This window comes from Leopardus geoffroyi, chromosome B2 (genome assembly GCF_018350155.1).
Source record: "Leopardus geoffroyi isolate Oge1 chromosome B2, O.geoffroyi_Oge1_pat1.0, whole genome shotgun sequence".
Classification (NCBI taxonomy): domain Eukaryota; kingdom Metazoa; phylum Chordata; class Mammalia; order Carnivora; family Felidae; genus Leopardus; species Leopardus geoffroyi.
Window position 1 is genome coordinate 74960771 of NC_059332.1, and position 23421 is coordinate 74984191.

Here is a 23421-nt window from a genome sequence, read left to right on the forward strand (position 1 = left end):
GCTGATGATTAAAGAGGAGTCCAAAGCCCATAATTAGTATCAGTAGTCATGTTACAGCTCTGAACCCATAAATAACATTTTTGTCTTTCATGATACCAGCCCACGATGACATACCACATTTTCTTTTGTTATTGGAAGAGTGAATTCTAAGGTTCAAAGCGAGAACAAAGGGCACATGTTTACTACATTTCTTACTTTAAATTAAACCGCCTATTTGTAGTTTTTTCTTTTAGCAGAACTAGGTCCTAAATGTAATGGCAGAGGAATCAGAGAAATGAAGTCTCAAGGGAAATGAAGATGACACATGATGCTATGTATTCTTTGGCTGTTTTCACCAGCTGATTTATGATACTAAGGAAAAGGATACCAACATTCTTAGTTCTTCCCGACAAAAAAAGATACGGTTTCTTGGCCAGAAAAATGTTCTACAACCAATGGGTACTGGCACCCTTTGCCTGTGTGCCAGTATATACTGCTTTGTAGGGCAGGAGTGTTGGGGAGGAGTCGTACAGATGGCTCTGTACTGTCACCTTGGGGGAAAGATCCAAGCTCTGCATTTTGGTGAGAAGTCACTGCCATCTCATCTGAAAATTCCCAGCTTCACCAGCCTTTGTCAAAATGTGACTTTTTTGATGACAGTAACCCCTATTTATGCAGCACTTGCCACGCCGTTTCACTGCAAAGGATTTACCCTCCCCAAGAATTTCTGGGAGTCTCACCTGTGTCAAGAGATGTCCTGAGCTGAGACTCTGCAAATTTCTTTGGCTTCCATGGTCTCTCTTTAGCTACTACTGCCCTTTCTCAGGGACCGTTTCATTCTCCTGCTGGTCTCAGGCACCCCACTGATGTCCTGGCCCCTCAGGATGCTAAAGGTGGTGTGCCGAGATTTAGTAACGTGGAGGGGAATGAATGCCTCACTCCCCGTTTTGTGATACGTTCTCTTAGATGCCAAACATAGCTGCATGTGCCAGGGAGCTTACAAAATTTTTGATGGAATAGTACATTCTGGTTTTACTTTCCGTGTCTAGCATGCAGACACATGTCCTTGAACTGGGGCAAGGATATAATGGAACAGCAGACCCTGCACTAAGCTGACTCCCTTGACCTTGAGGCCTTGAAACTGGGCCCACTCTGCCCTGCCTACACTCTTAGCTCAGAATGAGTTTCTTTTCAGGGCACAATTCAGACCTTCAAACCAAGGCTCTCGTCTGTCTTTGCCAGATGATCCAGCTTGCCCATTCATGTTTTAAACCTAGCCTTGGATGTGGGTGGGACCCAAGCAAGAGCCTCACACTTTACCTATATACAACGGGAAAAAATAGGACTTACATTCCCAAAGGCTCATTTCTCAATCTTTATCAGGACTGAAAACAACATGTATCCCATGTAATCTCCCCAAGACCGTCAATAAAGTATAATTAGTATTTAGAAGTTCTTAGGCCCTAAGCAGATGTGACTCTATTAACTTTTTTTCTCACATTAGGTGCCTTCCACCTAATCTATGCCTAAACCTCTCATCAATGGTTTTTTTCTATGATTACATTAGAAATAGTGATGGAAAGATAAAGAAGCTTAAAGAACTACAATATGGAACAAAAAATAGATTATTCATATAATTCAATAAACAAAAGGAGTAACTTATGAACTCTTTACTGCTTCTGGAGCTATTTCTGGTGATAATTTTTTCAGAACCTATTTTTACATGCTCAGTATTAGCATGTAGCAATACTTTTTCCTATCAGAAACACTAACAATAGACATTAATTACAGGAAAAGTGTGAGTTTTATAAAAATATATGTATATATATATATATATAATTCAAAGCTCAGTTTTGTATGTATAGTAGACTGCTAGCTTTCTTTGCTCAACGTGATAGAAACACAGACCACCCTCCTCCCCTAGCACCTCTCCCACATACAGCCCCCACTCCCCAGCACACATACAACACTTACTCCGAGGAACTGCCCTTTCTCTGTATGTTTTGGGAGAAGTGACCGGACTCAAGTACCCTCTGGCAGCCTTCCAGAGAGATGGTTTTGAGCTCTTGCTGCTTAAATCCATAGTGCCACCTTCATTTCTGGCCTACCGAATGCTCAGTTGTTCAACATCTGCCTTTTTTTTTCTTGAAAGTCACAGAATCAGTCTCTATTGCTTGGAATTTAAGAATCCTGATACTATATACATTATATTTTTTTAACGGTTATCTGAAAAGAATGGTCTTTCTAAATATTGCAGTGTCTTTTTAAAACTTACTGGATTAAATCAGCCTTTCTTCAAGTATGTTCTCTGCTTCTCATTCCTTATTGGTCTATTATGTGTTGGGCTAAGGGCTGAGGACACTTGCATAGTGGATTGAGGAGTAGGCCAGATGAGTTGATGGGCATAATACAGTATCTCTAAACCATCCCTATATTAAATCAGCTGTATGTTGCCTGTGAATTTGAGTTTCCATATATGACTGTTAAATGCCAATTCAGAGAACTTGTGAAGGCCTGAGGGAGTCTATCTGAGGTCTTCACAGAATCCTTTTTCAGGACAATTTTCCTTCATTTGCTTTTATCTCATGTAGCCCAGTAGTAAGTTGAAAGAATAGGTATTTTCAGAAGATGTCATGGTTTGCTAAAAAATCCTTGTTTTATACAGAATCCTGACTTGCCTCAAAACTCTGAGCCCATTGCGTCTCCCTCATAAGGTCTACATGGTAAAACTACTTTCACTGCAGCCTGGACCAGCTAAAGCAGCCTTTTCCTGAGCCCAGTTAAAGCCAGAAGCATTTGGATCCACTCATAAGTGGGTTTGAGCAGTGGACAGAAAATTCAAAGAAGCCCCGCAAACACAGAGGGACCTCTTAGTCACAGGTGGAGCAAGGCACACAATTAGTTAATCATTATGGAAGTAACATCCTAACATGCATCAGACATTGGACCTCCACAAACTTGGCTAAGGCGGCAGGCTCTTGTGCTTTCATGAGGTCTTAGCAGCTATTCAGGAAATCCAATGATGCCCATGCTCCAGGTCCTATGAACATATCATCATCAAGGTGTTAGACCAATGTGATGCCCTGTATAATGGTGAGATGATCAAGGTCAAGAGTTATATTCTGGCACAGAGTCAGTTTGGTAGCACAAACTGCTTCAAGGGCCCTCTACTTACTAGAATATAGGAAAAACAAAAAAGCATTGGCCTGATCAGTAGCTACTCACTGTTCTGCTCCAAGAAAGAGAACTTGTCTGTCAGCTGCAGTTGGAATCACCATCTGATTAAGTTAGGGTGATCCAAAGATCATAGTCAAGATGTGATAAGAATCACATCTTTTAAAGCTTTTAAAGCTTCCTTTAAAGCTTTTGATGCTGGGACTTACCTCTGCAAATCAATGGGTACTTCCTGCCAGAATAACCCTTTTTTGTGTGTTATCAGGGATCCAATGTGGTGATAGATGATGAAGAAATCAATTCTAACTCTTCATTGAGAAAATGACTAGAGGGTGGATTTGTTCCTACATACACTTAGTCCTAAGGGTACACTTAGTCTTATAGACCGCAATAATTTCTGAGACCCTAGAAATTTGTATTCGTTCAGAGTTCTGTTGCCAGGTGATTTCCAGAAGGCCTAGTAGTCTCCTTTCTGCAATGAATTGTTATTCTAGTAAATGGAAACTCAAAGAAAGATTCTGGATATTACAGAGTTCATCACCTTAGGGTCTTTCATCCATATCTATGCATGACAATTTCGTGAACGCCTTGACACTCTATATTGGTGGCTCTAGTCAAGTTTTTCATACTGTTGCTGTTACACATACCAAGTAGGGCCTACATTGAGTTGCCCATATATTTGGTCCTAAGTCCAGCTAGTATTTAGCTGCTATACACTGGTGTGGTTATATCAGTTGTATTATACACTGGCACTCATTTTTCTTGGTCAGTATCTGTGCTGTCCTAATTAGATTTTTCAACATCATTTCAGGCTATGAGGCCCAATGATTTACCAGCCACCACCAAAGATTTTGGTAGGCCAAACTACGATGATTACAGTGAACCAGCTTCCTATTATGATACTGTTTCCGTTGTGTCTTTAGTTGTTAATTGCTGCAAAGTGCTGCTATCCAGCCTCTATCAACCCCAAGATTCTGATGTCTCCATTAAAATAGGGAGCCCATTTTTAACCACAGAATTTCCCACAAGTCTTCCCAGTTTACAGAGAATAGTCATTAAAATTCCTCAGGAAAATGTTGAATCCGATAATACATTAAAAGGATCATACACCACGAACAAGTGGGATTTATTCAAGGGATGCAAGGATGGTTCAAAATCAGCAACTCAGTCAATGTGACATACCACATTAACAAAATTAAGGACAAAAATCATATGATCATCTCAGCAGATGCAGCACTTGGCAAAATTCAACATCCATTTATAATAAAAACTCTCAACAAAGTGTGTATAGAGGTAATGTACCACACAACATAAAAGCCACATATGACAAGCCCACAGCTAATATTATACTCAACGGCGAAAAGCCGAAAACTCTTCCTCTAAATGAGGAACAAGGCAAAAATGCCCATTCTCCCCACTTTTAGTCAACACAGAATTGGAAGTCCTAGCAAGAGCAATCAATCAATCAATCAATCAATCAATAATAAAAGGCTTCCATGTTGGAAAGAAAGAAGTAAAACTGTCTCTATTTTAGATGACATGTTACTATATAGAGAAAACCCTAACTACCAATATTGTTAGAACTAATAAATGAATTCAGTAAAGCCATAGGATACAAAATCAACATACAAAAATCTGTTGCATTTTTATACACTAATAACAAACCACCAGAAAGAAAAATTAATTCCATTTACACCAAATAAACAACCTAGAAATAAATTTAACCAAGAAAGTGAAAGAACTCTACACTGAAAACTATAAGATGCTAATGAAAGAAACTGAAGACAACAAAAATAAGTGGAAAGATATCCCATGCTCATGCACTGGAAAAATTAATATTGTTAAAATGTCCATACCACCCAAAGCAACCTACAGACTCAATTCAATCCTTATAAAAAATTCCAATGGCATTTTTCACAGAAATGGAGCAAACAATCCTAAAATTTGCATAGAACCACAAAAGAATCTAAATAGTCAAAGCAGTCTTGAGAAAGAAGAACAAAGCTGGAAGAATCACACTCCCTGATTTCAAACTACATCACAAAGCCATAATGATCAAAATAGCATGGCACTCACATAAAAAGACACATAGATCAATAGAACACAATAGCCTAGAAGTAAACCCATGCATATATAGTCAATTAATTTACAACAAAGTACCAAGAATATACAATAGGGAAAGAACAGTCTTTCAATATCAATGTTGGAAAAACTGGAAAGCCACATGCAAAAGAATGAAACTCGGGGCCTATCTTATACCATTCACAAAAACCAACTCAAAATGGATTAAAGATGTGAATGAAAAACCTGAAACCATACAATTTGTAAGAGAAAGTATAGGCGGTAAGCATCTTGATGTCTGTTTCAGTGATGAAATTTTGTATATGACACCAGAAGCAAAGGCAAAAAAAGTAAAAATAAGCAACTGAGACTACATCAAAACTGAAAAGCTTCTACACAAAGAAACCAACAAAATGAAAAGCAACTTGGGGTGCCTGGGTGGCTCAGTTGGTTAAGCATCAGACTTCGGCTCAGGTCATGATCTCACAATTCATGGGTTTGAGCCCCATCTCGGGCTGTGTGCTGACAGCCCAGAGCCTGCAGCCTGCTTCAAATTCTGTCTCCCTCTCTATGCCCCTCCCCCACTCTCTGTCTTTCAAAAATAAGTAAACATTAAAAAAAATTTTTTAAAGAAAAAGCAACCTACTGAATGGGAGGAAATATTTGCAAATCATATATTTGATAAGAGGTTAATGTCCAAAATATATAAAGAACTCATAAAACTCAATAGAAAAAAATCCAACTAAAACATAGGCAGAGGATTCGAATAGGCATTTTTACAAAGACATACAGATGGCAAACAGACACATGAAAAGATGTTCATCATTAATCATCAAAGAAACGCAAATGAAAACCACTGTGAGATATTACATCACGCCTGGTAGAATGGCTGTTATCAAAAAGAAATGTGTTGATGAGAATGTGGAGAAAAGGGAACACTTCGGGACTCTTGGTAGGAAGGTAAATTGGTAAAACTACTATGGAAAACTGTATGGAGATTCCTCAAAAAATTAAAAATATAAATATCATATGATCCAGTAATTTCAGTTTTGGGTATTTACCCCAAAAAAATGAAAATGCTGATTTGAAAAGATATCTGCACATCCATGTTTGTTACAACATTATTTTCAATAGCCAAGACATGGAAATAAGCTAAGTGTGCAATAGCAGGTGAATGGATAAAAAAGAAAATGTAATATGTGTGTGTATACGTAGTCCAGTCATAAAAAAAATAAAAGCTTGCCATTTGTGACAACATGGATGGACCTTGTGGGAATTATGCTAAGTGAAATAAGTCAGAGAAAAACAAATACTGTGTGATCTCTCTTATATGCGGAGTCTACATAAAAGGGGATGTTATGTACAGCATGGTGACTATACTTAATAATACTCTATTGCATACTTGGAAGTTGCTGAGAGTAAATTTTAAAAGTTCTCATCACAAGAACAAAATTTGGTGATGGATGTTAGACTTATTGTGATTATTTCCAAATGTATGTAAATATCTAATCATGCTGTATATGTGAAGCTAATATAATGTTAATTACACCCCAACTTAAAAAAATGCTTTTCATGGATGCTATTCCCATCACCAATGTTTTTCTCAAGGTTTTAGTGAAAGGGGGGTCAGTAACAAGGTCTTCTTGGGAGACTTAGGAGATCACTAGGATAAAGATGGTCTGGTTGCACATGACAAATCCACTCCAACATTCCTATCATTGAAATCTTTGAATTCCTTTATATTATTTCAGGAAATATTTGCATTCTCAGTTTCATTTAATTTCATCATTAAGTCCATATTTCAGTCAACTAACTGAACCAAGTAGAATGACTTTCAGCTGCTCAAGGCAGCACACCAAATCCAAAATCTGTGGCAAGTACATCCCTATCAGTCAATTCTATCCAATCCAAAAGCGCACTTCTCCTTTCTCAGTACATTTTCAGAATCCCATATTTACTCTTGGGGTTTTGCCAATATAAATAAGCAAAGTCAAGAATTCTTTTGGTGGGAATCTTCTTCTCCTGGGTTTCCCTTTCTACTGTATCCAACACAGCTCCTCTCTGGAATCTGATATTAAGAATGTGCAGGTCATGAGAAGTAATGTGGGAAGAGCAGAAGGTAAACTGAGGCGATCACAAAATCTTCAAGCAAGGCAGTAATAACGTCGTTAGGCAGGAAGAGCTCCCACGTTGATTAGCAAGGGAGGACGTCAATTCTTACACTTTGCCTAGGGGTTGAGGGGTTTCCTGGGACACAGAACTTACAGTATTCAAACCTGGGTTGTTCACAGTAGCTTAGGGTATCACATGTCTTCCAAATCCCCCTACCCATAGATCCCTATTCCAAATCAAGGTCCTCCTGTTTCTGATCAATACTCTAAAGTACAAGGTCTGTGTCCTCCTGTTTCTGATCAATACTCTTAAGTACCTGGTGAAGCTGTGAGTGCAACTCCTCGTGTAAGTTGGCAACGAGTAGGATTAAGTATGACCTTGTTTTCAGTTATTTCAGCCTTAAAGCTAGTAAGACAGAAAAGATTCTTTTGGCAACAACCTAAGCATTGCCTTGAGCTGAGAATTTAATCCTTTGAGCCTCAATGATCTCTTTCTTTATGAACCCATCTCTGTAGAAGCAACCATCCTATCCCACAGTTCCTGGATTTCTTCGCCCTTTACAGTGTTTTATGGCAGGAGCCATTTGTCAGCCCAAACCTCCCCATCCTTAAATAATGCGTTCCATCCATTTTTTACCTCCTGTTTGGGTTCTTGAGGTCCCAAAGATACTTTGCTATATTAATTTTTATTGACATTATATTTTTACAATTTATATTTAGGTCTTTAAGCCATCTAAGCTCCCCTTTTTTAACGTTTTTTTTTTTTTTTTTTTTTTTGAGACAGAGAGAGACAGAGCATAAATGGGGGAGGGGCAGAGAGAGGGAGACACAGAATCGGAAGCAGGCTCCAGGCTCTGAGCCATCAGCCCAGAGCCCGACGCGGGGCTCGAACTCACGGACCGCGAGATCGTGACCTGAGCCGAAGTCGGCCGCTTAACCGACTGAGCCACCCAGGAGCCCCTAAGCTCCCCTTTTTTAAATGATGTAAGGTAGGATTCTAGTTTTAATTTTCTCCACATAGTAGGTCAGCTTTCCCAATCCTCTTACTAAACACCTTATTCTTTTTATCTGTTGATTTTTGTGCTATCTTTGTAATTCATATATTCAGGGGGTCTGTGAGCTTCCATGACTTGGATGCATATGAAAATATCTAGATTTTGGAGGTTAGTATAAGATAAACCATTTCATTAATATTTTTATATGGACTACATATTGAAACGATAATCTGGAGATGTCAGTTTAAATAAAATTAACATGGATTCCACCTATATTTTCTTTTTATGAGGCCACTAGAAATTACATAGGTGACTCACTTCCTTTGTCTATTGTACAGTGGTATTCTAGACTGCACTCTAGCAAAAAGAGAGCAGACTATGAAGCAAGATAAACAAGGATTTAGAGCCCACCTCCTTGACTTATTAGCTCTGTGGACTTGGTAAGCCACTTAAAATACCTACTTCATAGGAACTTGTGAGGACTACATTAATTAATCTATACAGAATACTTGAAACCTAGTAAGTAATCATCCAATGCTTGTTTTATTATCTTTCTCTGAGGATAAGGAAGTCGCTCATTTATTATAGAGCAAATATGACTACACATGTATTAAATGAAGTTCATACTGAAATTAGCTATGAGAATATTTTTAAAATTCATACACTGTCACATGACTGCCAAGGCCCAGCATTATCATTTTAAAATGTAACAGTATTTTAAGAGAAAAAGACAATCATAATTTTATTCATTCACTTTTTCTACACTTTAATAAATCTTTTGCATAGGTAAATACATTTAGTTAGAGTTGCAAGACAGCATGGAAACAGACAAGAAATAAGCATTCTGGATCTTTTCAAAGTGACTATATTGAGGAAACTCTTGACTAAATGTTACTTTCAGAAATAACCGCACCCTGTCTATTCACACCTGAAACTATCTGTATAATCTTCAACCTTCAATAAAGTCATTGTACAGTATAGTTTATCTTGAACATCTTCTTATACTTTTTAAAAGCATTATTTCAAGAACAGAAATTCTCCAAATAATCCTACAAATAAATAGCAAATGTTATTGCACCTGAGCTTAAGAATTTAAAATGGTTTCCATTGGTTCAATTATTAATTTCTAAAGTAAAACTTGAAGTTAACAATTTCCGGGCTATAAGTACTGACGGTAATTAGAATATCTTAATACCTGATGTAAAGATAGTTTCTGATACTGGGGAATTGGGTTACAAAATTTCCTCCATACTCAGAGTAAAGTGAGTTTATTATAACACAGTGAGCTCTAATTACCTGAGCTAATCAAGGAAACACGAGGGCAGGTCACTTAAGTGAGAACCCAGCTTGTCTGGGAACCACACTCTTGCCCCTGACTCCAGAGATCTTTGTCCTAAGAGGTCAGCTCCACAGGCAGCCCTTTCTCGAGGATATTACCTACTCTCTTTCAGCTCTTTCTGTGGCTCAGGCTATGCTGAACTGAAGGTACCAACTTCTGGACAGGCACCACAGTCTGCAAATGTTCAGCAGCAATAGTGTGAAGGATAGGGCATTCAGTCAGGGGAGGAAGAAAAGTGCTTCTAGAAGAGATATCTGACTGAGAACCAAAATGATAAGAAGATGTAACAATGGGGAAAGAATATTAAAATCTAAGGCTGCACAAGGCATTGTAAACAGCAACGATCTTTCTTAGAAATGTTAGAGTTCAGTTGCACTAGAAGAACTAATATAATATAGGACTGGAATAAAAATACCTGAGAAGTTATTTTTCTCTAGGCAATGAAGTAAGTATTGTTTCTGCTTTTAGCAAAAATTCATCTATGCCTAAATTCATTTCTATCTTTATTAAAAAGAAAAAAGAGTAGATTTTTAACAAAATGGTCAACAAAACAATTATGGATTTTAATGTTGAGCATATCAATTTATTACTAATTTTGGTCTCTCTATTAGTTCCCTATATAAAAATGGTGTGTTTCTCAGTAGTAGGTACAACAGCTTTTTAAGAGAACTTGGGCAAAATAATTAAGAGAGAAACCATAAATAATGAGAAAGTAAATGAAGCAAAATTGTCTAGTGTGATGTTTACCCCAAAGTATATTAATATTCTTCCATGAATTTTTATAGTTAAAGTAAAATTATCCTAGTCTAGAATATTACGAGTAATTAGAAAAGATTCCAATCTTTAAAAATTATGAGAGACTTTAAGATCTCATTAATGGAATTAGAAATGTCAGTAATTATCCTACTGGTCAAGTTTGGTCTGTATTTTCTGGGCCTCTTCAGGCCAAGAATAACAATCAGGTAGAATCTGGTCATAATCAGTGCTATACATCTGAGAGCGGACAAATGCTTCCTTGTTTTGGGGTTCAGGATAAACTGTGGCTGTCTTTTCTTGGTAAGCATCTTTCACAATCTAGGAATAAAAAAAGAATATTAATTATTTTAATGAATAGAGTTGATGGTGAGCACATGTCAGTTTTCATCTGTTTCAAAAAATTAATTTATGTCTCGGTTGTTTACAAAAAATTAAGTTACATTATAATAAAAGCACACATACACAAAGAAGATAGAAAAGGAAAATGCAATTATAAATCACATAGCAGGAGGAGAACAGGACATTGCCAACAACGGAAAGTGTGAAGAATAGAGATTTATCAAAAGTGTGATCATAACAGGATTTCACAGATAATCCAGTGGTGAAAGTTTTGACATGACCTGAACGGTAACTAACTTGAACTAAATACCTTAGTATTCCTGCTAAGTTTGAACTCAGATAGTATGCGGTATCCACAATCCCTGTCCTGACCACAGCCTCCTACAAAATTTCCTTATTTATCCCTGTTCACCTAATCCACTGGACTCCACAGTCAGTTATAATGCCCCTCCCCAGTATCACAGAATCTCCTGTCTCCCTGTCTTGCTGTCACACTCCCCATTCTAGTTCCTGGTCTGGGCAACCCTCAGTGCTGGCTTTCCCCTTTCATGGCTGCCTCTAGCGATGTCATACTTTTCCTAACCTTACCTGCATTGATGTGGTTGCATATTATGTTTTTATCCTTTTCTTTAACAAACAAACACCCTTTGTCTCCCAGTTCCCACAAGGCAATTTCAAACCTTCCTCTGTCGTAACTGCATCTGACTCATCACTGTACTGAGAACATTCCAGTTACTCAGCGCAAACAGTCTCAATTTCTGCTTCCATCAACTCAAGTGAACTCCTCTACATCTTCAAACATTCGCTCTCCCCTTACTTTGAGAAGAATGGATTCTCCCACTTGTCAAAATTAATCACTCTATACGTACTCTTTAATTCACTCCAGTTGTAAAAAAAAGCAATCGCTAGGAGCTATCTGTATAATAGAGTTATTTGGATAAGTCTGATTTTGAAGAAGATTGGAATGATTAAGTATTTCTTCTCAATGAAAAATTACGCATTGTGAAAAATTATGGTTACAAAGACTGTGCCATATTATGGAGAAATATTCATGAAAAACACACAGAACAAATGTATATACCATGATTATGACAATATTAGCAAGGATAGCAAGCAAATGAAAAAAAAGACTGGAGGCAAACACACCAAAATAATAAAACTGCTTATGTTAGAAAAATAGAGTATTGGATAGTTTCTTCTGTATTTCCCAAAGTGCCTATAATGTGGTATTATTACTAGTTAACAGCTTTTTTGAGGTATAATTGACTGATTGCAAAATCCCAACATTTTAAGTGCACAATGAAATTATTTTTGTCAATTCGCAGAGTTGTGCAACTGTTACCGAATCCACTTTTAGAACATTTCCATCACCCCAGAGACCCCTTGTGCCTGTTTGCAATAGTTGTACTGCTTTTATAACAAAACACATTATTTCATTCCTGACACAGACTGTGAAAGTTCACTCCTCTTTTTGGTCCCAGGATACACTCGCTGTATCAGTGACCACCCCCGCCCCCCGCCATGAAGCCTCCACCCTCAATGCTAGAGTCTGCAAGAGCAGTTTGTTCTCTGTTGCTTTCCTAATTCTCCCCAGTAACTTCTGTGCTACTGAAATTGCTTTTGTAAAAGGTCCTGCTAACTCTGTACATACTAAAAGTTCACCTGTTTTTCTCACCAGGATATCGCTCTTCCACCCCCATCCTGACACTGTGTCTTGTCTAATTTCTGACATGTTGCTCAGTTCTGAGTCTCATCTTAAAGTCCTAACTTCCCTTCACTGGCTTCTTACCTCTGTGTTCTGGACAGAGTAACAAACCATGTTCCATCCTTAGTTCTCACCTGCTATACTTGCTGTCCTGGTAGCTCCAAAAACTCCTGGCATTTCCCCCATTACCACATGGAAAATAGTTCCCACATCTTTATATTTAGTGTCTCTTTAAGTTTCAACCATTTCTATCAACTTGCTGGAGTTGTATGAATTCTATGTGAATGTGCCCTGAAACTTCAAACTTGCAGGTCACTTACACTATCTTCCTCCCTCAACTTGATTCTTTGTTCTGATTTCCCAGTTTCTGTCTCAGCACTTGATTTTCCCATGATTCTAGGTAGAATATCCGAGTCTTTATGAACTTCCCTGAGGTCCTCTGCTTTTGTACTTTCTCCTCTAATCATAAGCTAACACCTTTTCATTTATGTTTATTTTTGAGAGGAGAAAGACAGAGTGAGAGCAGGGGAGGGGCGGAGAGACAGCGAGATGCAGAATCCAAAGCAGGCTCCAGGCTCTGAGCTGTCAGCACAAAGCCCAATGTGGGACTTGAACTCACGAACCTTGAGATCATGACCTGAGCTGAAGTCAGATGCTTAACCGACACCAGGCGCCCAGGCGCCCCAACACCTTTTCGTTTAAATCTTCACAATGAATTAAACATAATAATGTGCTGTTCGGTGTATTAACAATTCAAATTAGTTAAAAACTAGGAGATATAAAATAGTAGAAGATAAAAAGATACTCTTTCATGAATAGGTAATCAAGCAGATTATCTAAAGTTTTTTTGAAGGATTACTTGGGTTTTGAAGCATATGCCCTCAATCAATAAGGCATATAATGATACATGAATCCTAAATATGGTACTGTTTTGGTAAATTTGCTAATAGTCTTTATTTTCAACCAAAAAACAATATTTCCCCTGAGGGGATACTTGGCAATGTCTGGAGACATTTTTGGTTGTCATAACTGGGCAGAGGCTGCTGACATCTGGTGGGTAGAGGCCAGGTATGCTTAGCATTCTATAATGCCAAGATAACCCCCACAACCAAGAGTTATCCAGCCAATATGTGCACAGTGCTGCGGCTGAGAAACCCTAGTTTACATCTGTAACATATAAACATAACCATTATGGGCTGACCTATGTCACCCAAAATTCATATGCACTAACCCCCAGTACCTCAGAGTGTGATAATGTTTGGAGACAGGGACTTTAAAGAAGTAATTAAGTTAAAAATGAGGCTGTTTGGGTGGGCCCTAATCCAAACTGACTAGTGTTCTTATGAGAAGGGCAAATATGGACACCCCAGGAGAGCCAAGGATGTTTGTACACAAAGAAAAGACCACGTGAGGACACAGTGAGAAAGCAGTCATCTACAAGCTAAGGAAGGAGCCCTCCAAGGAAATCAGGCCTTCTACCCCTTAATCTTAGATTTCCAGCCCCCAGAACTGTGAGAAATAGATTTCTGTTGTTTGAGCCACCCAGTCTGTGGTATTTTGTTACAGCAGCCCTAAGAGGCTAATATAATTATATTGTAAAAAAAGTCAATTTCTCTCTCATCTTAATTACAGAAAATTTCTCTGTCTTTAGGTTCTTCTTGGCTAATTTTTTCATTAGCTCATCTGCCACCCCAACAGCTTTGAGTTCTTTGCCCTCATTGTTTAGCCCTCTGCCCAATATTATCAATTGTGATCTTTAAGATGCTATACATCATAGAAACATAGACAAGACAAATGATTCACATGATTCTAAATGTTACTCTACCGTATCTGCAATATTTTGGTGACAACACAACTGAAATATGGAAAACAATAAGTTAAAAAAGGTGAAATAGGAGAAACCTAACTGAAAGGGAATCCTACTAACTTATTTAGATTATGGGACAGATAAAGAATGATAGGGAAATCAATGATTCACCCCAATTCTTCCATTCCTAGGGATGAAGTGTAGTTCCTAAGCTCTGCTAAAGCACTGTGTCTCATTTCTCTGACTTCTGACAAAATAAGTTGACACAGATATACATTTCAAGGAAGTGAAGTGATTTTTAGTGGCTAAAAATGCATATTTAGCAATAGAAGGAATTAAAAATAATAAGACTTGAAAAAGAGTGGTTTTACCTTTGCTGCAATTTTCAGAGAAACATCTCTAATGGTGTCCAAAGGAGGATAAAGCCGGCCCTCTTCCAAGTGTTTATCTGATACTTGCTGGGCTATAACCTTTCAAAATAAGAAAGACAAATATGTTTTTACTTCACACCATACAATGTGATGGTTATGAGGATACCTAGGTGAATGATCACATATGGTCATATATGGAAGCAGGGCACATTAATGTGATCACCTAATTTTGTCTTTCCCTTTGTCGATGGGAAAACTGAGTCCAGAAGACTTGGTGACTGGTGGGATCCCACCATTAGTAAAGATGGGAACAGAATCTGCACTGCCTCTTACTCCAGTTCCTTTTCTACTGTGCCATGAAATGCTGGAAGCTTTTCCATCCAATGTGCCTGAGGAACAGGGGAGAGAGGGGCGAGGAAGGCAGAGGAGGATGACAGAAGTGATGGACAAGGACCCTGAGAGTACAGGAGGGAAGGGATCCAAGGCTGATCACACTGCTTCTCCTAGCTCACATATTCTGGCACAAGAGGTACAGCACGGGACTGAGAGAGCCACTTTGGAGTCACATTGCAAGTAGGGTTTCAATTTATCCAGATTCTGGATTCTCTGAATCACCTAACTGGTCTCAGCATTTGCTGTTCCCAGACCATTCCCCATTTCTAAATTAAATGACATATACTTAAGAATTTGCTAAGAGGGTAGATCTTATGGTAAGTGTTCTTCTCTCCCTCTCTCAATCTCTCTCTCTCTCTTTCTCACACACACACACACACACACACACACACACACACACAAAGAGTAGGAAAGAGCATTTGGCAATGATAGACATATTTATGGCATGTATTTTGGTGATCAAGTTGTGTGATTAAATATGTACAGCTTTTTGTATGTCAATCATACCTCAGTAAAGTATTTTTTTTAATGAGACAGATTGACACTACATGCCTCCTGATGTGATGCACTGAGAAGGATGCAATCATTAGGCATTTAGTACTCCTAACAAAACCGCATAACTTGAATTCAATCATGAGGAAACAATCAGATAAACCCAAAGTGGGGAACATTGTAAAAACCAACTGGCCTGTATGCTCCAAAATGTCAGTGCCATAAAGGAAAGACTGAAATATTCTTGCAGATTAAAGGATTAGTCTAGAGGCTATAAAGGCCTTTTCTAATGGATAATTGGTGAAATTTGAATCCGGACTGTGCATTAGATAATAATATTCTATCAGTGTTAAAGTTCCTGAATTGAAAATGGTACAGAGATCACATAAAAAAATGTCCTGAAATATCTAGGGGTAAAGGGACATGATACTGTAAGTTGCTCTCAAGCGGTTCAACAATAAAGTTCTATATGCTAAGTTATTTGCTGAACCTTCTGGGGCACAGAGGTAGACTCAGCAATTGTGAAGTTCCCTCCAGCTCTAAGACTTTGATTAGGTATTTCAGTGTGGCAAGTCTAAAGCAGTATGTGGCTGGCTCTATTATTTAACAGACCTGAGGGTGCAGACAGGAAGTAGAAAATCTTCCTCATTTGAAACATTTTGCATAAGCAAACATGTATTTTTCACTATCTCTTAATATGTTAGATTTTTAAATCATGAAATTATTTCTGTAATTGTTTTATTGCCATCAGCAAATATGAAAGACACTGAGCAAGAGAGGATAAAAAAGCAGTTCCTGCCCTTGAGAAAGTTAGAAGTTAGTGAGGAAGAAAAAGGGAATACTGAAAGAGAGGATAGCCTAGGTCAAAGGTGAAATGTGAGTGTTAAGAAATCCAGAAGTACAGTGGAGACAGCTTAGTATGGGACTGAAGGAGAGCTAGGAGTCAGACAAAAGGGAAGGGGTGGGCACTCCAGAAAGAAGACAGATTCAGACCAAAGGCAGAGATGTATGAGCTGGACTCAGTGATCCCCAGTGTCCTGATCTGGGGGAGCAGAGGGGAATCTAAATAGAGAATAAGGATTGGAGCACTGTCAATGCCAAATTAAGGAATTTTGGTTAAATTCTATGGGTGACTGAGGATATTCTGAACAAGGATATTTGGGCAGGAGTGTGGGGTGGGGGGAGAGCAGGATGAAGTTACTAGTACAACTGCTATTTGATTAATATTACATTACATGTTATGCAAAATATATAATTATAATTACAGAAAGCTGATCACAAAGAATTTTATAATAAAGACATTGTTCAGTCCTTTATTTCTTGCCTTTATAACAGGATGTTGAGCAAAACTTTTCCTTGGCCCCAGAATTGGTGATCAGGGCCCCCAACACTAGAAGAAATGGAATTAAGTGTTCCACATTATTATGAAGCCACCAAATAGTGTGAGGACTGCCACGTCCCTCAGAACCTAAGAGGGGGCAGAATCAGCCCTGCCAGCCCCACAAACACAGCCACCCCTTTTCAGAAGGCTGCAATGGGGAGAATCAGGGAGAGTCACTAGAACCATAGTCTGGCCTAGTGGGTAATGCAGTGGCTTCTCTCCCCCTCTTCTTCTTGCACACTGCCCTCTCTTGAAAGCATGAGGTGCCCTCAAGAAGGAGAGTTTGGCATTCTATTCCTCACTTAGCCTGAGCAGTTACAGACATGTTTATGTAAGCAGAGGTGAAGAGGATGGGAAAGGAGAATCAGATAGAAAGGGGGGTGGGGGGGGGTTGCTTGGGGAGGAGCCTGTATCCCCAGAAGGCATGAGCTTCCAAGCCAAGTTACCACTGCAGAGGAGGATCTCACAAGCTGAGCAAGGGAAAAAGGCTGAACTGGAGCCAGATCTCTCATGTCATGCCACAGAGGGCCCCAAAGAGTCCTCTAAACTCTTGTACACATACCCCATGAGAAAGCCAGATATGGGCTCCTGCCTCAGATGGTTCAATGGCCTAAAAAAGTGGAGAGTTAATAAAAGACATGTTTGGGGTGCCTGGATGGATGGCTGAGTGGGTCGAATGTCTGATTCTTGACTTTGACTGAGGTCATAATCCCAGGATCGTGGGATAGAGCCCTGTGTTGGGCTCTGCACTAGGCATGGAACCTGCGTAGGATTCTCTCTCCCTCTCCCTCTACCCCTGTCCCCTGTTCATATGCTCTCTAAAAAAAGGAAAGGAAAGGAAAGGAAAGGAAAGGAAAGGAAAGGAAAGGAAAGGAAAGGAAAGGAAAGGAAAGGAAAAGGGAAAGGGAAAGGGAAAGGGAAAGGAAGGGAAAGGAAAGGAAGGGAAAGGGAAAGGAAAGGAAAGGGAAAGGAAAGGAAAGGAAAGGAAAGGAAAGGAAAGGAAAGGAAAGGAAAGGAAAGGAAAAGGGAAAGGGAAAGTAAAGGAAAGGACAGGGCATGTTTGTCCTTTTCCATACCCTTCCTTTCTGTTTCCAACACATTTGAAGAAATAGGCCTTGATAAGAAGGGGGAGGAGGTGTTCAGAGCCCAGACATGCTCTTTTCCCTGAGCCCCTCAAGATGCTGGGATGGGAGAATGATAAAAGAGAAGGGGCTCTCAGCCAGCTGCTGCGGCAGGCCTCTTGTACTGAAGGAACAAGAGATGATATCTGAATTGGATATTGATTCTGAACGGAACAGATGTTTAATTATTGTTCACTGATATATTCCCCAGCACCCAGAATAATGAGTAGCATATAGCAGGTATTAATCAATACTTATTAAAAGAATGGGTGAATTGAAATGGAATTAAAAGTTACTGAGATGCCATTAAGAGAAAGAAAAGAAAGACTTGATGGAGAATTATTCAAAACGGTGATTGTCAGGAAAAATAAAACCATTTTATGTTGATGCCCCATTGAATTTAGGCTGCTTACAAAATCCTGTTACTTCTTGTTGTTCTGCAAAGGATCTGTAGCAGATTCAAATCATTGGCATTTCTTAGATGTTAAAGCAAAAACCTGTATAGGTATCTACTACTGTTATTTACCTGGATAGAGAAAAAATGAGTAGCACAATGTTGAACGGATATAACAGCATGGTGGTTGAAAGCTCAGGCTGTGATGTGATGTAGGTCTATATTCAAATTCTAACTGCAATAATTACTGTTTGTTTGAATTGGGCAAATTAATTAACCTTCCTAAGCCTAGTTTTCCCTTTGGCGATAGAAGACTACTAACAATTCCTAATTCATGAGATTAAACAAAATAAATGCCAGTAAGGAATTTACCACATTGTCTGAGAAAGTAAATGTTCGGTATGTTTTAGCTATTTCACTTTTTGCTTACTGTTTATTTATTTATTTCGAGAGAGCATGCATGCTTGCACACGCATACTCGTGCACACACACAAGCGGATGGGGGAGGGGCATAGGGAGAGAGAAAGAGAGAATCCCAAGCAGGCTCCACACTCAGCACAGAGCCTGACATAGGGCTCGGTCTCACCACCATGAGATCATGACCTGAGAGGATATCAAGAGTAAGATGCTCAACCGACTGAGCCCAGGTTGAACCCTCTTAGCTATTTCACTTTTAAAAGAACAGAGGGGCAGTCACCATGGCAGAATGGAAGTAAAATAGCTTTGGGGGCCAGATCTAGCTCTACAATATGAAAGCTAGTAAGCTTTTTGAGGTGGAGGCAAGTTCTATAACCAATCAACTGCAAATTATTTCTATGAGATAAGAGGTATACTGTTCCTCTCACCATTGGGGTCCAGCATCATTGCTTCTTGTCTAGAATGTTGCACAATATCATTTTAAAGAGACCGGGGACAGTAAGAAGATGGCTGAGTAAATTAGAATCAGTCTGAATCTTTGCTCTCCACGTATGCCTGTCACACAGAGAGAGAACCGAGACACCATAGAACAGAGCCAAGTAGCAAACACGCGACCAGGGGAGCCTCATGTTAGGAATGAAATCACTAACATGGAAGGGATTGACCTGGGGGAAAAGGGGAGAGTATACAAGAGTCTTAACGTTGCTCTCACCTATTACCTCATTCACTCAAAAACTATTTGCTGCTTTTGATATGCCACTGGTGTCTCTCTACACTGTGTCCGCTTTCAAATGATCTGTCTTCGTTTCATTTTGGCAATGTTACAGCAGCTGGATTTTCAGTTATCCAGTGACTTCAATGAATCAAAGTTTCCTCCAGATGCTGTTGTCTGTGGTGACCATCTCTAGTGTCCTCCACACAGACCTCAGAAAGGGGTGGGGTGAGGCAGATGAGAGAACACAGAGCAGGTGGTTCAGGAGGAATGGGAGAAGGACAGGCAGCCAGACACGCCTCTCAGATGTGGACAGGAGGCGAGGAGTATGTTCCCAGGAGGGCTGACCCAAGGGAGCACTAAGTGCTCGCAGAGGTTCAGAAGGTTGTGAGGGTACCAGGAAAGCCAGAATCCTCTTTGTTGTAACAGCATGGTGGTTGAAAGCTCGGGCTGTGATGTGAGGTCGGTCTATATTCAAATTCTAACTGCAATAATTACTATTTGGTTGAATTTAGGCAAATTAATTAACCTTCCTAAGCCTAATTTTCTCAAGATAAGCCATGGTAGTCACCAAAGGATTCAAGCATGAGGTGGGGAGTGAAGTTAACAGAAGGAGAGGCTTAGATAGGTGAATAGTTCTCAGAGTTTTCCAGGCAGGATAATAGAGCAGTTATACAGGTGTGCGCTTGCATGTTTGAAGCTTTGGGATGAGGGAGAATGAAAGAATGACAGGCTTCTAAGCTTTGGTGTCTACTTAGAAAGGAGTTATCACTAAATGCAGTGCAAATACTGAGGGTATACTGAGTCCTTCACTGAGGGTGAAGGAAGGTGAAAAGTATGGTTTTATGCATTTTGTGTTTAAGGAAAAAGCAACTGGAGACACATTACAAGATGAGACTAGAGACACAGATTTGGCCACTTTTAGACCTAAGATAATGGAACCCAGAGAATGGATGAAATCTCTGAAAGCATAAGAAAAAGGGGGAAAAAGTTACAACAACAACAAAATGAATGCTAGAAAAAAGCTCTTAGTTAAAAGGGACATGGAAAGAAGACAAAGTAAACAATGAGGTGGTGTGAAAAACAAGACTGTTGTGTTGAAGCCTAAGAGAAAACCGGTGGAAAGGCCAGAAGAGGTAGCCAGAGAGATCACTAGCTACAAGAAGGGCACTGCTGACATTACATTTTCTTTTTTCTTCAAAGTTTTTTGATAGTATTTATTACTTTGCCTGGATGGTAAATGGAAGGATTTTTTTTTTCATGGAGTTTGTCACTAGATGGTGCTGGAGTTATTTAGGAAAGCAAACATGGGCTACATTGAGTAGAAGATCTCCCCCCCCCCGCCCCTTTGATGTGTCTGTTATGTAGAACAATAACTATGTTTTTCTTAATGTGTGAACGGCTTTGATAAGCTCTCTTAGTGAGCAGATATCTACTTATGTGTCACAAGATTTTAGGAGATAAAGAAACTCTGGGACACCAGCTGCGATGCTTCTACTGCAGGGAAGACAAAGAAAAGAGCAGGACATTACAGCTTCAATATCTGTTCTCACAGAATGACGCCAGGCGCTAAACACTGGGATTATACTCCTTAGACCACAACAATAACAGAAGACTCCATCTATATTCTCCGAGTTCCTCTTCAAAACAGAAAGCACAGTATGTTTGCAAGCTGAAAATATCTGAATTTTAATCAACTTTTATTTGGTTCAGTTCAGTTACCATGTTGTACAGTGGTCTCATTTTAGAAGAAATTCACTCAAATCTCTCATCCGTGAACTGCATCCTGCTCAAACAAGGTATCAACCAGATGAACATTCTGATTATCAAAAGCTCATGATTTTACAAATATGTGCCAAATCACTGTATCGTCCCCCTGAAGTGTGGGGAGGAAAGGGAACTGATGGGAACCTGAAGTTTATGGTACGTCTTGTGCCATAAGTAATAAAGTCTTTGTCTCCGACCTAAGGGTTTTGGGTCTTTTGCCAGCATCCATGAAACTGTGGCAGGCTAACTCATTAGCTTGCAACTAAGGTAAGGTTTTAGATCCTTCACTTCTTAAGAACAGCTCACCAGTCCCTACTGGGTCTGTTGCGTGATGTTCGGAGAATCTTTCCTGAAGGCCCACACTCAAACCCACATGTGTCCTTTTAATGAGTTCAAAAACACTAATTCCCTGTTATAATTTTCTTTCTGCTTAAAATATTAGAGTAGTTTCTGTTTTCTGCCCTGTACCCTCAATGAATACACACTTCTTCACTATACCAAATCAGACTTTCATTTTAAACCTTCAAAATGCTGTTATTTAGGAAAGTTTGGAGAAACATTGGTCGCTGCATTATGATTTGGAAACAGTATTTTCAATTGTGTCACTACTGTCACAGAATTTGATTGGAAGTATGAAGACGAAAATGAGTTCCTTGTAAGAGATCAGAACAGTTTTTTTACTGGCTACTGAAAAAATAGTCTTTTACTCGTGACTCCAATGTGAACCTGCTACCGACCCCTTATTCTCCACTAGGAGAGATTTTTTTCTTCTTCGGACTTTGTACCTTATAGGGAGTGAGCTGAGATGCTATATAAATAAATAAAGCATTAACCCACATGGAGCTCATCTGGCGTTTTACAGCCTTGGTGAACACAGAGTTTACAATACCTCAGCAGTTGTGAGAAAAATCTCATCTGTAATATGTCTCAGTCCACAAGCCACAACACCAAGAGCGATTCCAGGAAACACATAGGAATTGTTTCCTTGGCCAGGATATAGGGTCCGTCCATCTGGAAGAGTGACTGGATCAAAAGGACTGCCACTGGCAAAAATTGCACGCCCCTACAACACAGACACACAACTAACTTTAAAAAGAAGCACGGTATTTTAAAAGAAATGTATCATAACAGAACTACCCCACAGTTAGAGTACTGAGCATTTAGAAAGAAGAGCAATTTTCATTAACCCTCTAATAAGTCTGGGCAAGCTTTTATGATGTTGGCAGTAAGTTCTGGAGTGGCTGATGACTACTACTCTCTGCCTCCCTCTCTACTCCTCAGAGAAGTGTGTAAAGCACAGGAAACCCAAGACCACCACTCTATTCGCTGCAGTGGTCCAACCCAGAAGCCTATCAACCATTTCTATATGGGGTTCAGATTACAGACTTCTGAAGCTGAAAAAAATGATAGGTTAACATTAGAGTATTGGAAAGTATGACATTTTAGGTTAGAGTTTAGGGATCTACACAGTTTTCTTTAATTTTTTAAAAATGTTTATTTTTGAGACAGAGAGAAAGAGAGAGCACAAGCCAGGGAAGAACAGAGAGAGACACAGAATCTGAAGCAGGCTCCAGTATCTGAACTGTCAGCACAGAGCCTAACTTGGGGTTCAAACTCACAAACCTCGATATCATGACCTGAACCAAAGTCAGAGGCTTAACCAACTGAGCCACCCAGGCATCCCTACAAGCAACTTTCTAACGAAACTTAATTATTTTATATATATACATATATGTATACACACATATATTTAAGAAAAAGACCTGCAACATGATATATAAGCTCATTTATCTCCCTCCCTGCTTTCACTTCCTACCTATTGTTTTATAATCATCATATTTTAAGGAGAACAGCATTCAGTAAATGACAGCTAAACATTCTTGTGTACATGGAGTGTTAATATGGAGAAGAAAATCTCTTCATACTATTTCTGGATTATAGTTTTTCATGCTTCAATAATCTTCCTGTATTTCTATTTTTAACCTTTCCTGACAACCTTTCCCTTGCGCCTAAAGCAGCAGAGACTCATCCAGCACAGACAGACCTTTGCCTGTTCTGTATCCTTTAGCTAAACCAGTGTTTAAGTTTTCAGCCTCAAAATGACTTT

The 23421-nt window shown here is 39.2% G+C and overlaps 1 protein-coding gene and 1 long non-coding RNA gene across 2 annotated transcripts in view; both read right to left on the reverse strand.

Annotated features, from left to right (window-relative positions):
- Nucleotides 1–6929: 6929 nt before the first annotated feature.
- Nucleotides 6930–8071, reverse strand: LOC123608676. Its single transcript, XR_006717376.1, has 2 exons — nucleotides 7643–8071; nucleotides 6930–7605 (listed from the first exon to the last, which is right to left on the reverse strand). It is a non-coding gene; the product is annotated as an uncharacterized LOC123608676 (long non-coding RNA).
- A 998-nt stretch (nucleotides 8072–9069) lies between these two features.
- The window catches only part of ME1 (malic enzyme 1), a 189691-nt gene continuing 175339 nt past the window's right edge, over nucleotides 9070–23421 (reverse strand). Inside the window, exons 12-14 of the mRNA XM_045498908.1 lie at nucleotides 22204–22377; nucleotides 14638–14736; nucleotides 9070–10733 (exon numbers count right to left, since the gene is read on the reverse strand). Of these exons, the coding sequence (XP_045354864.1) occupies nucleotides 10563–10733; nucleotides 14638–14736; nucleotides 22204–22377 (444 nt within the window). The 3' untranslated portion in view covers nucleotides 9070–10562. The remainder of the gene's footprint in view (nucleotides 10734–14637; nucleotides 14737–22203; nucleotides 22378–23421) is intronic.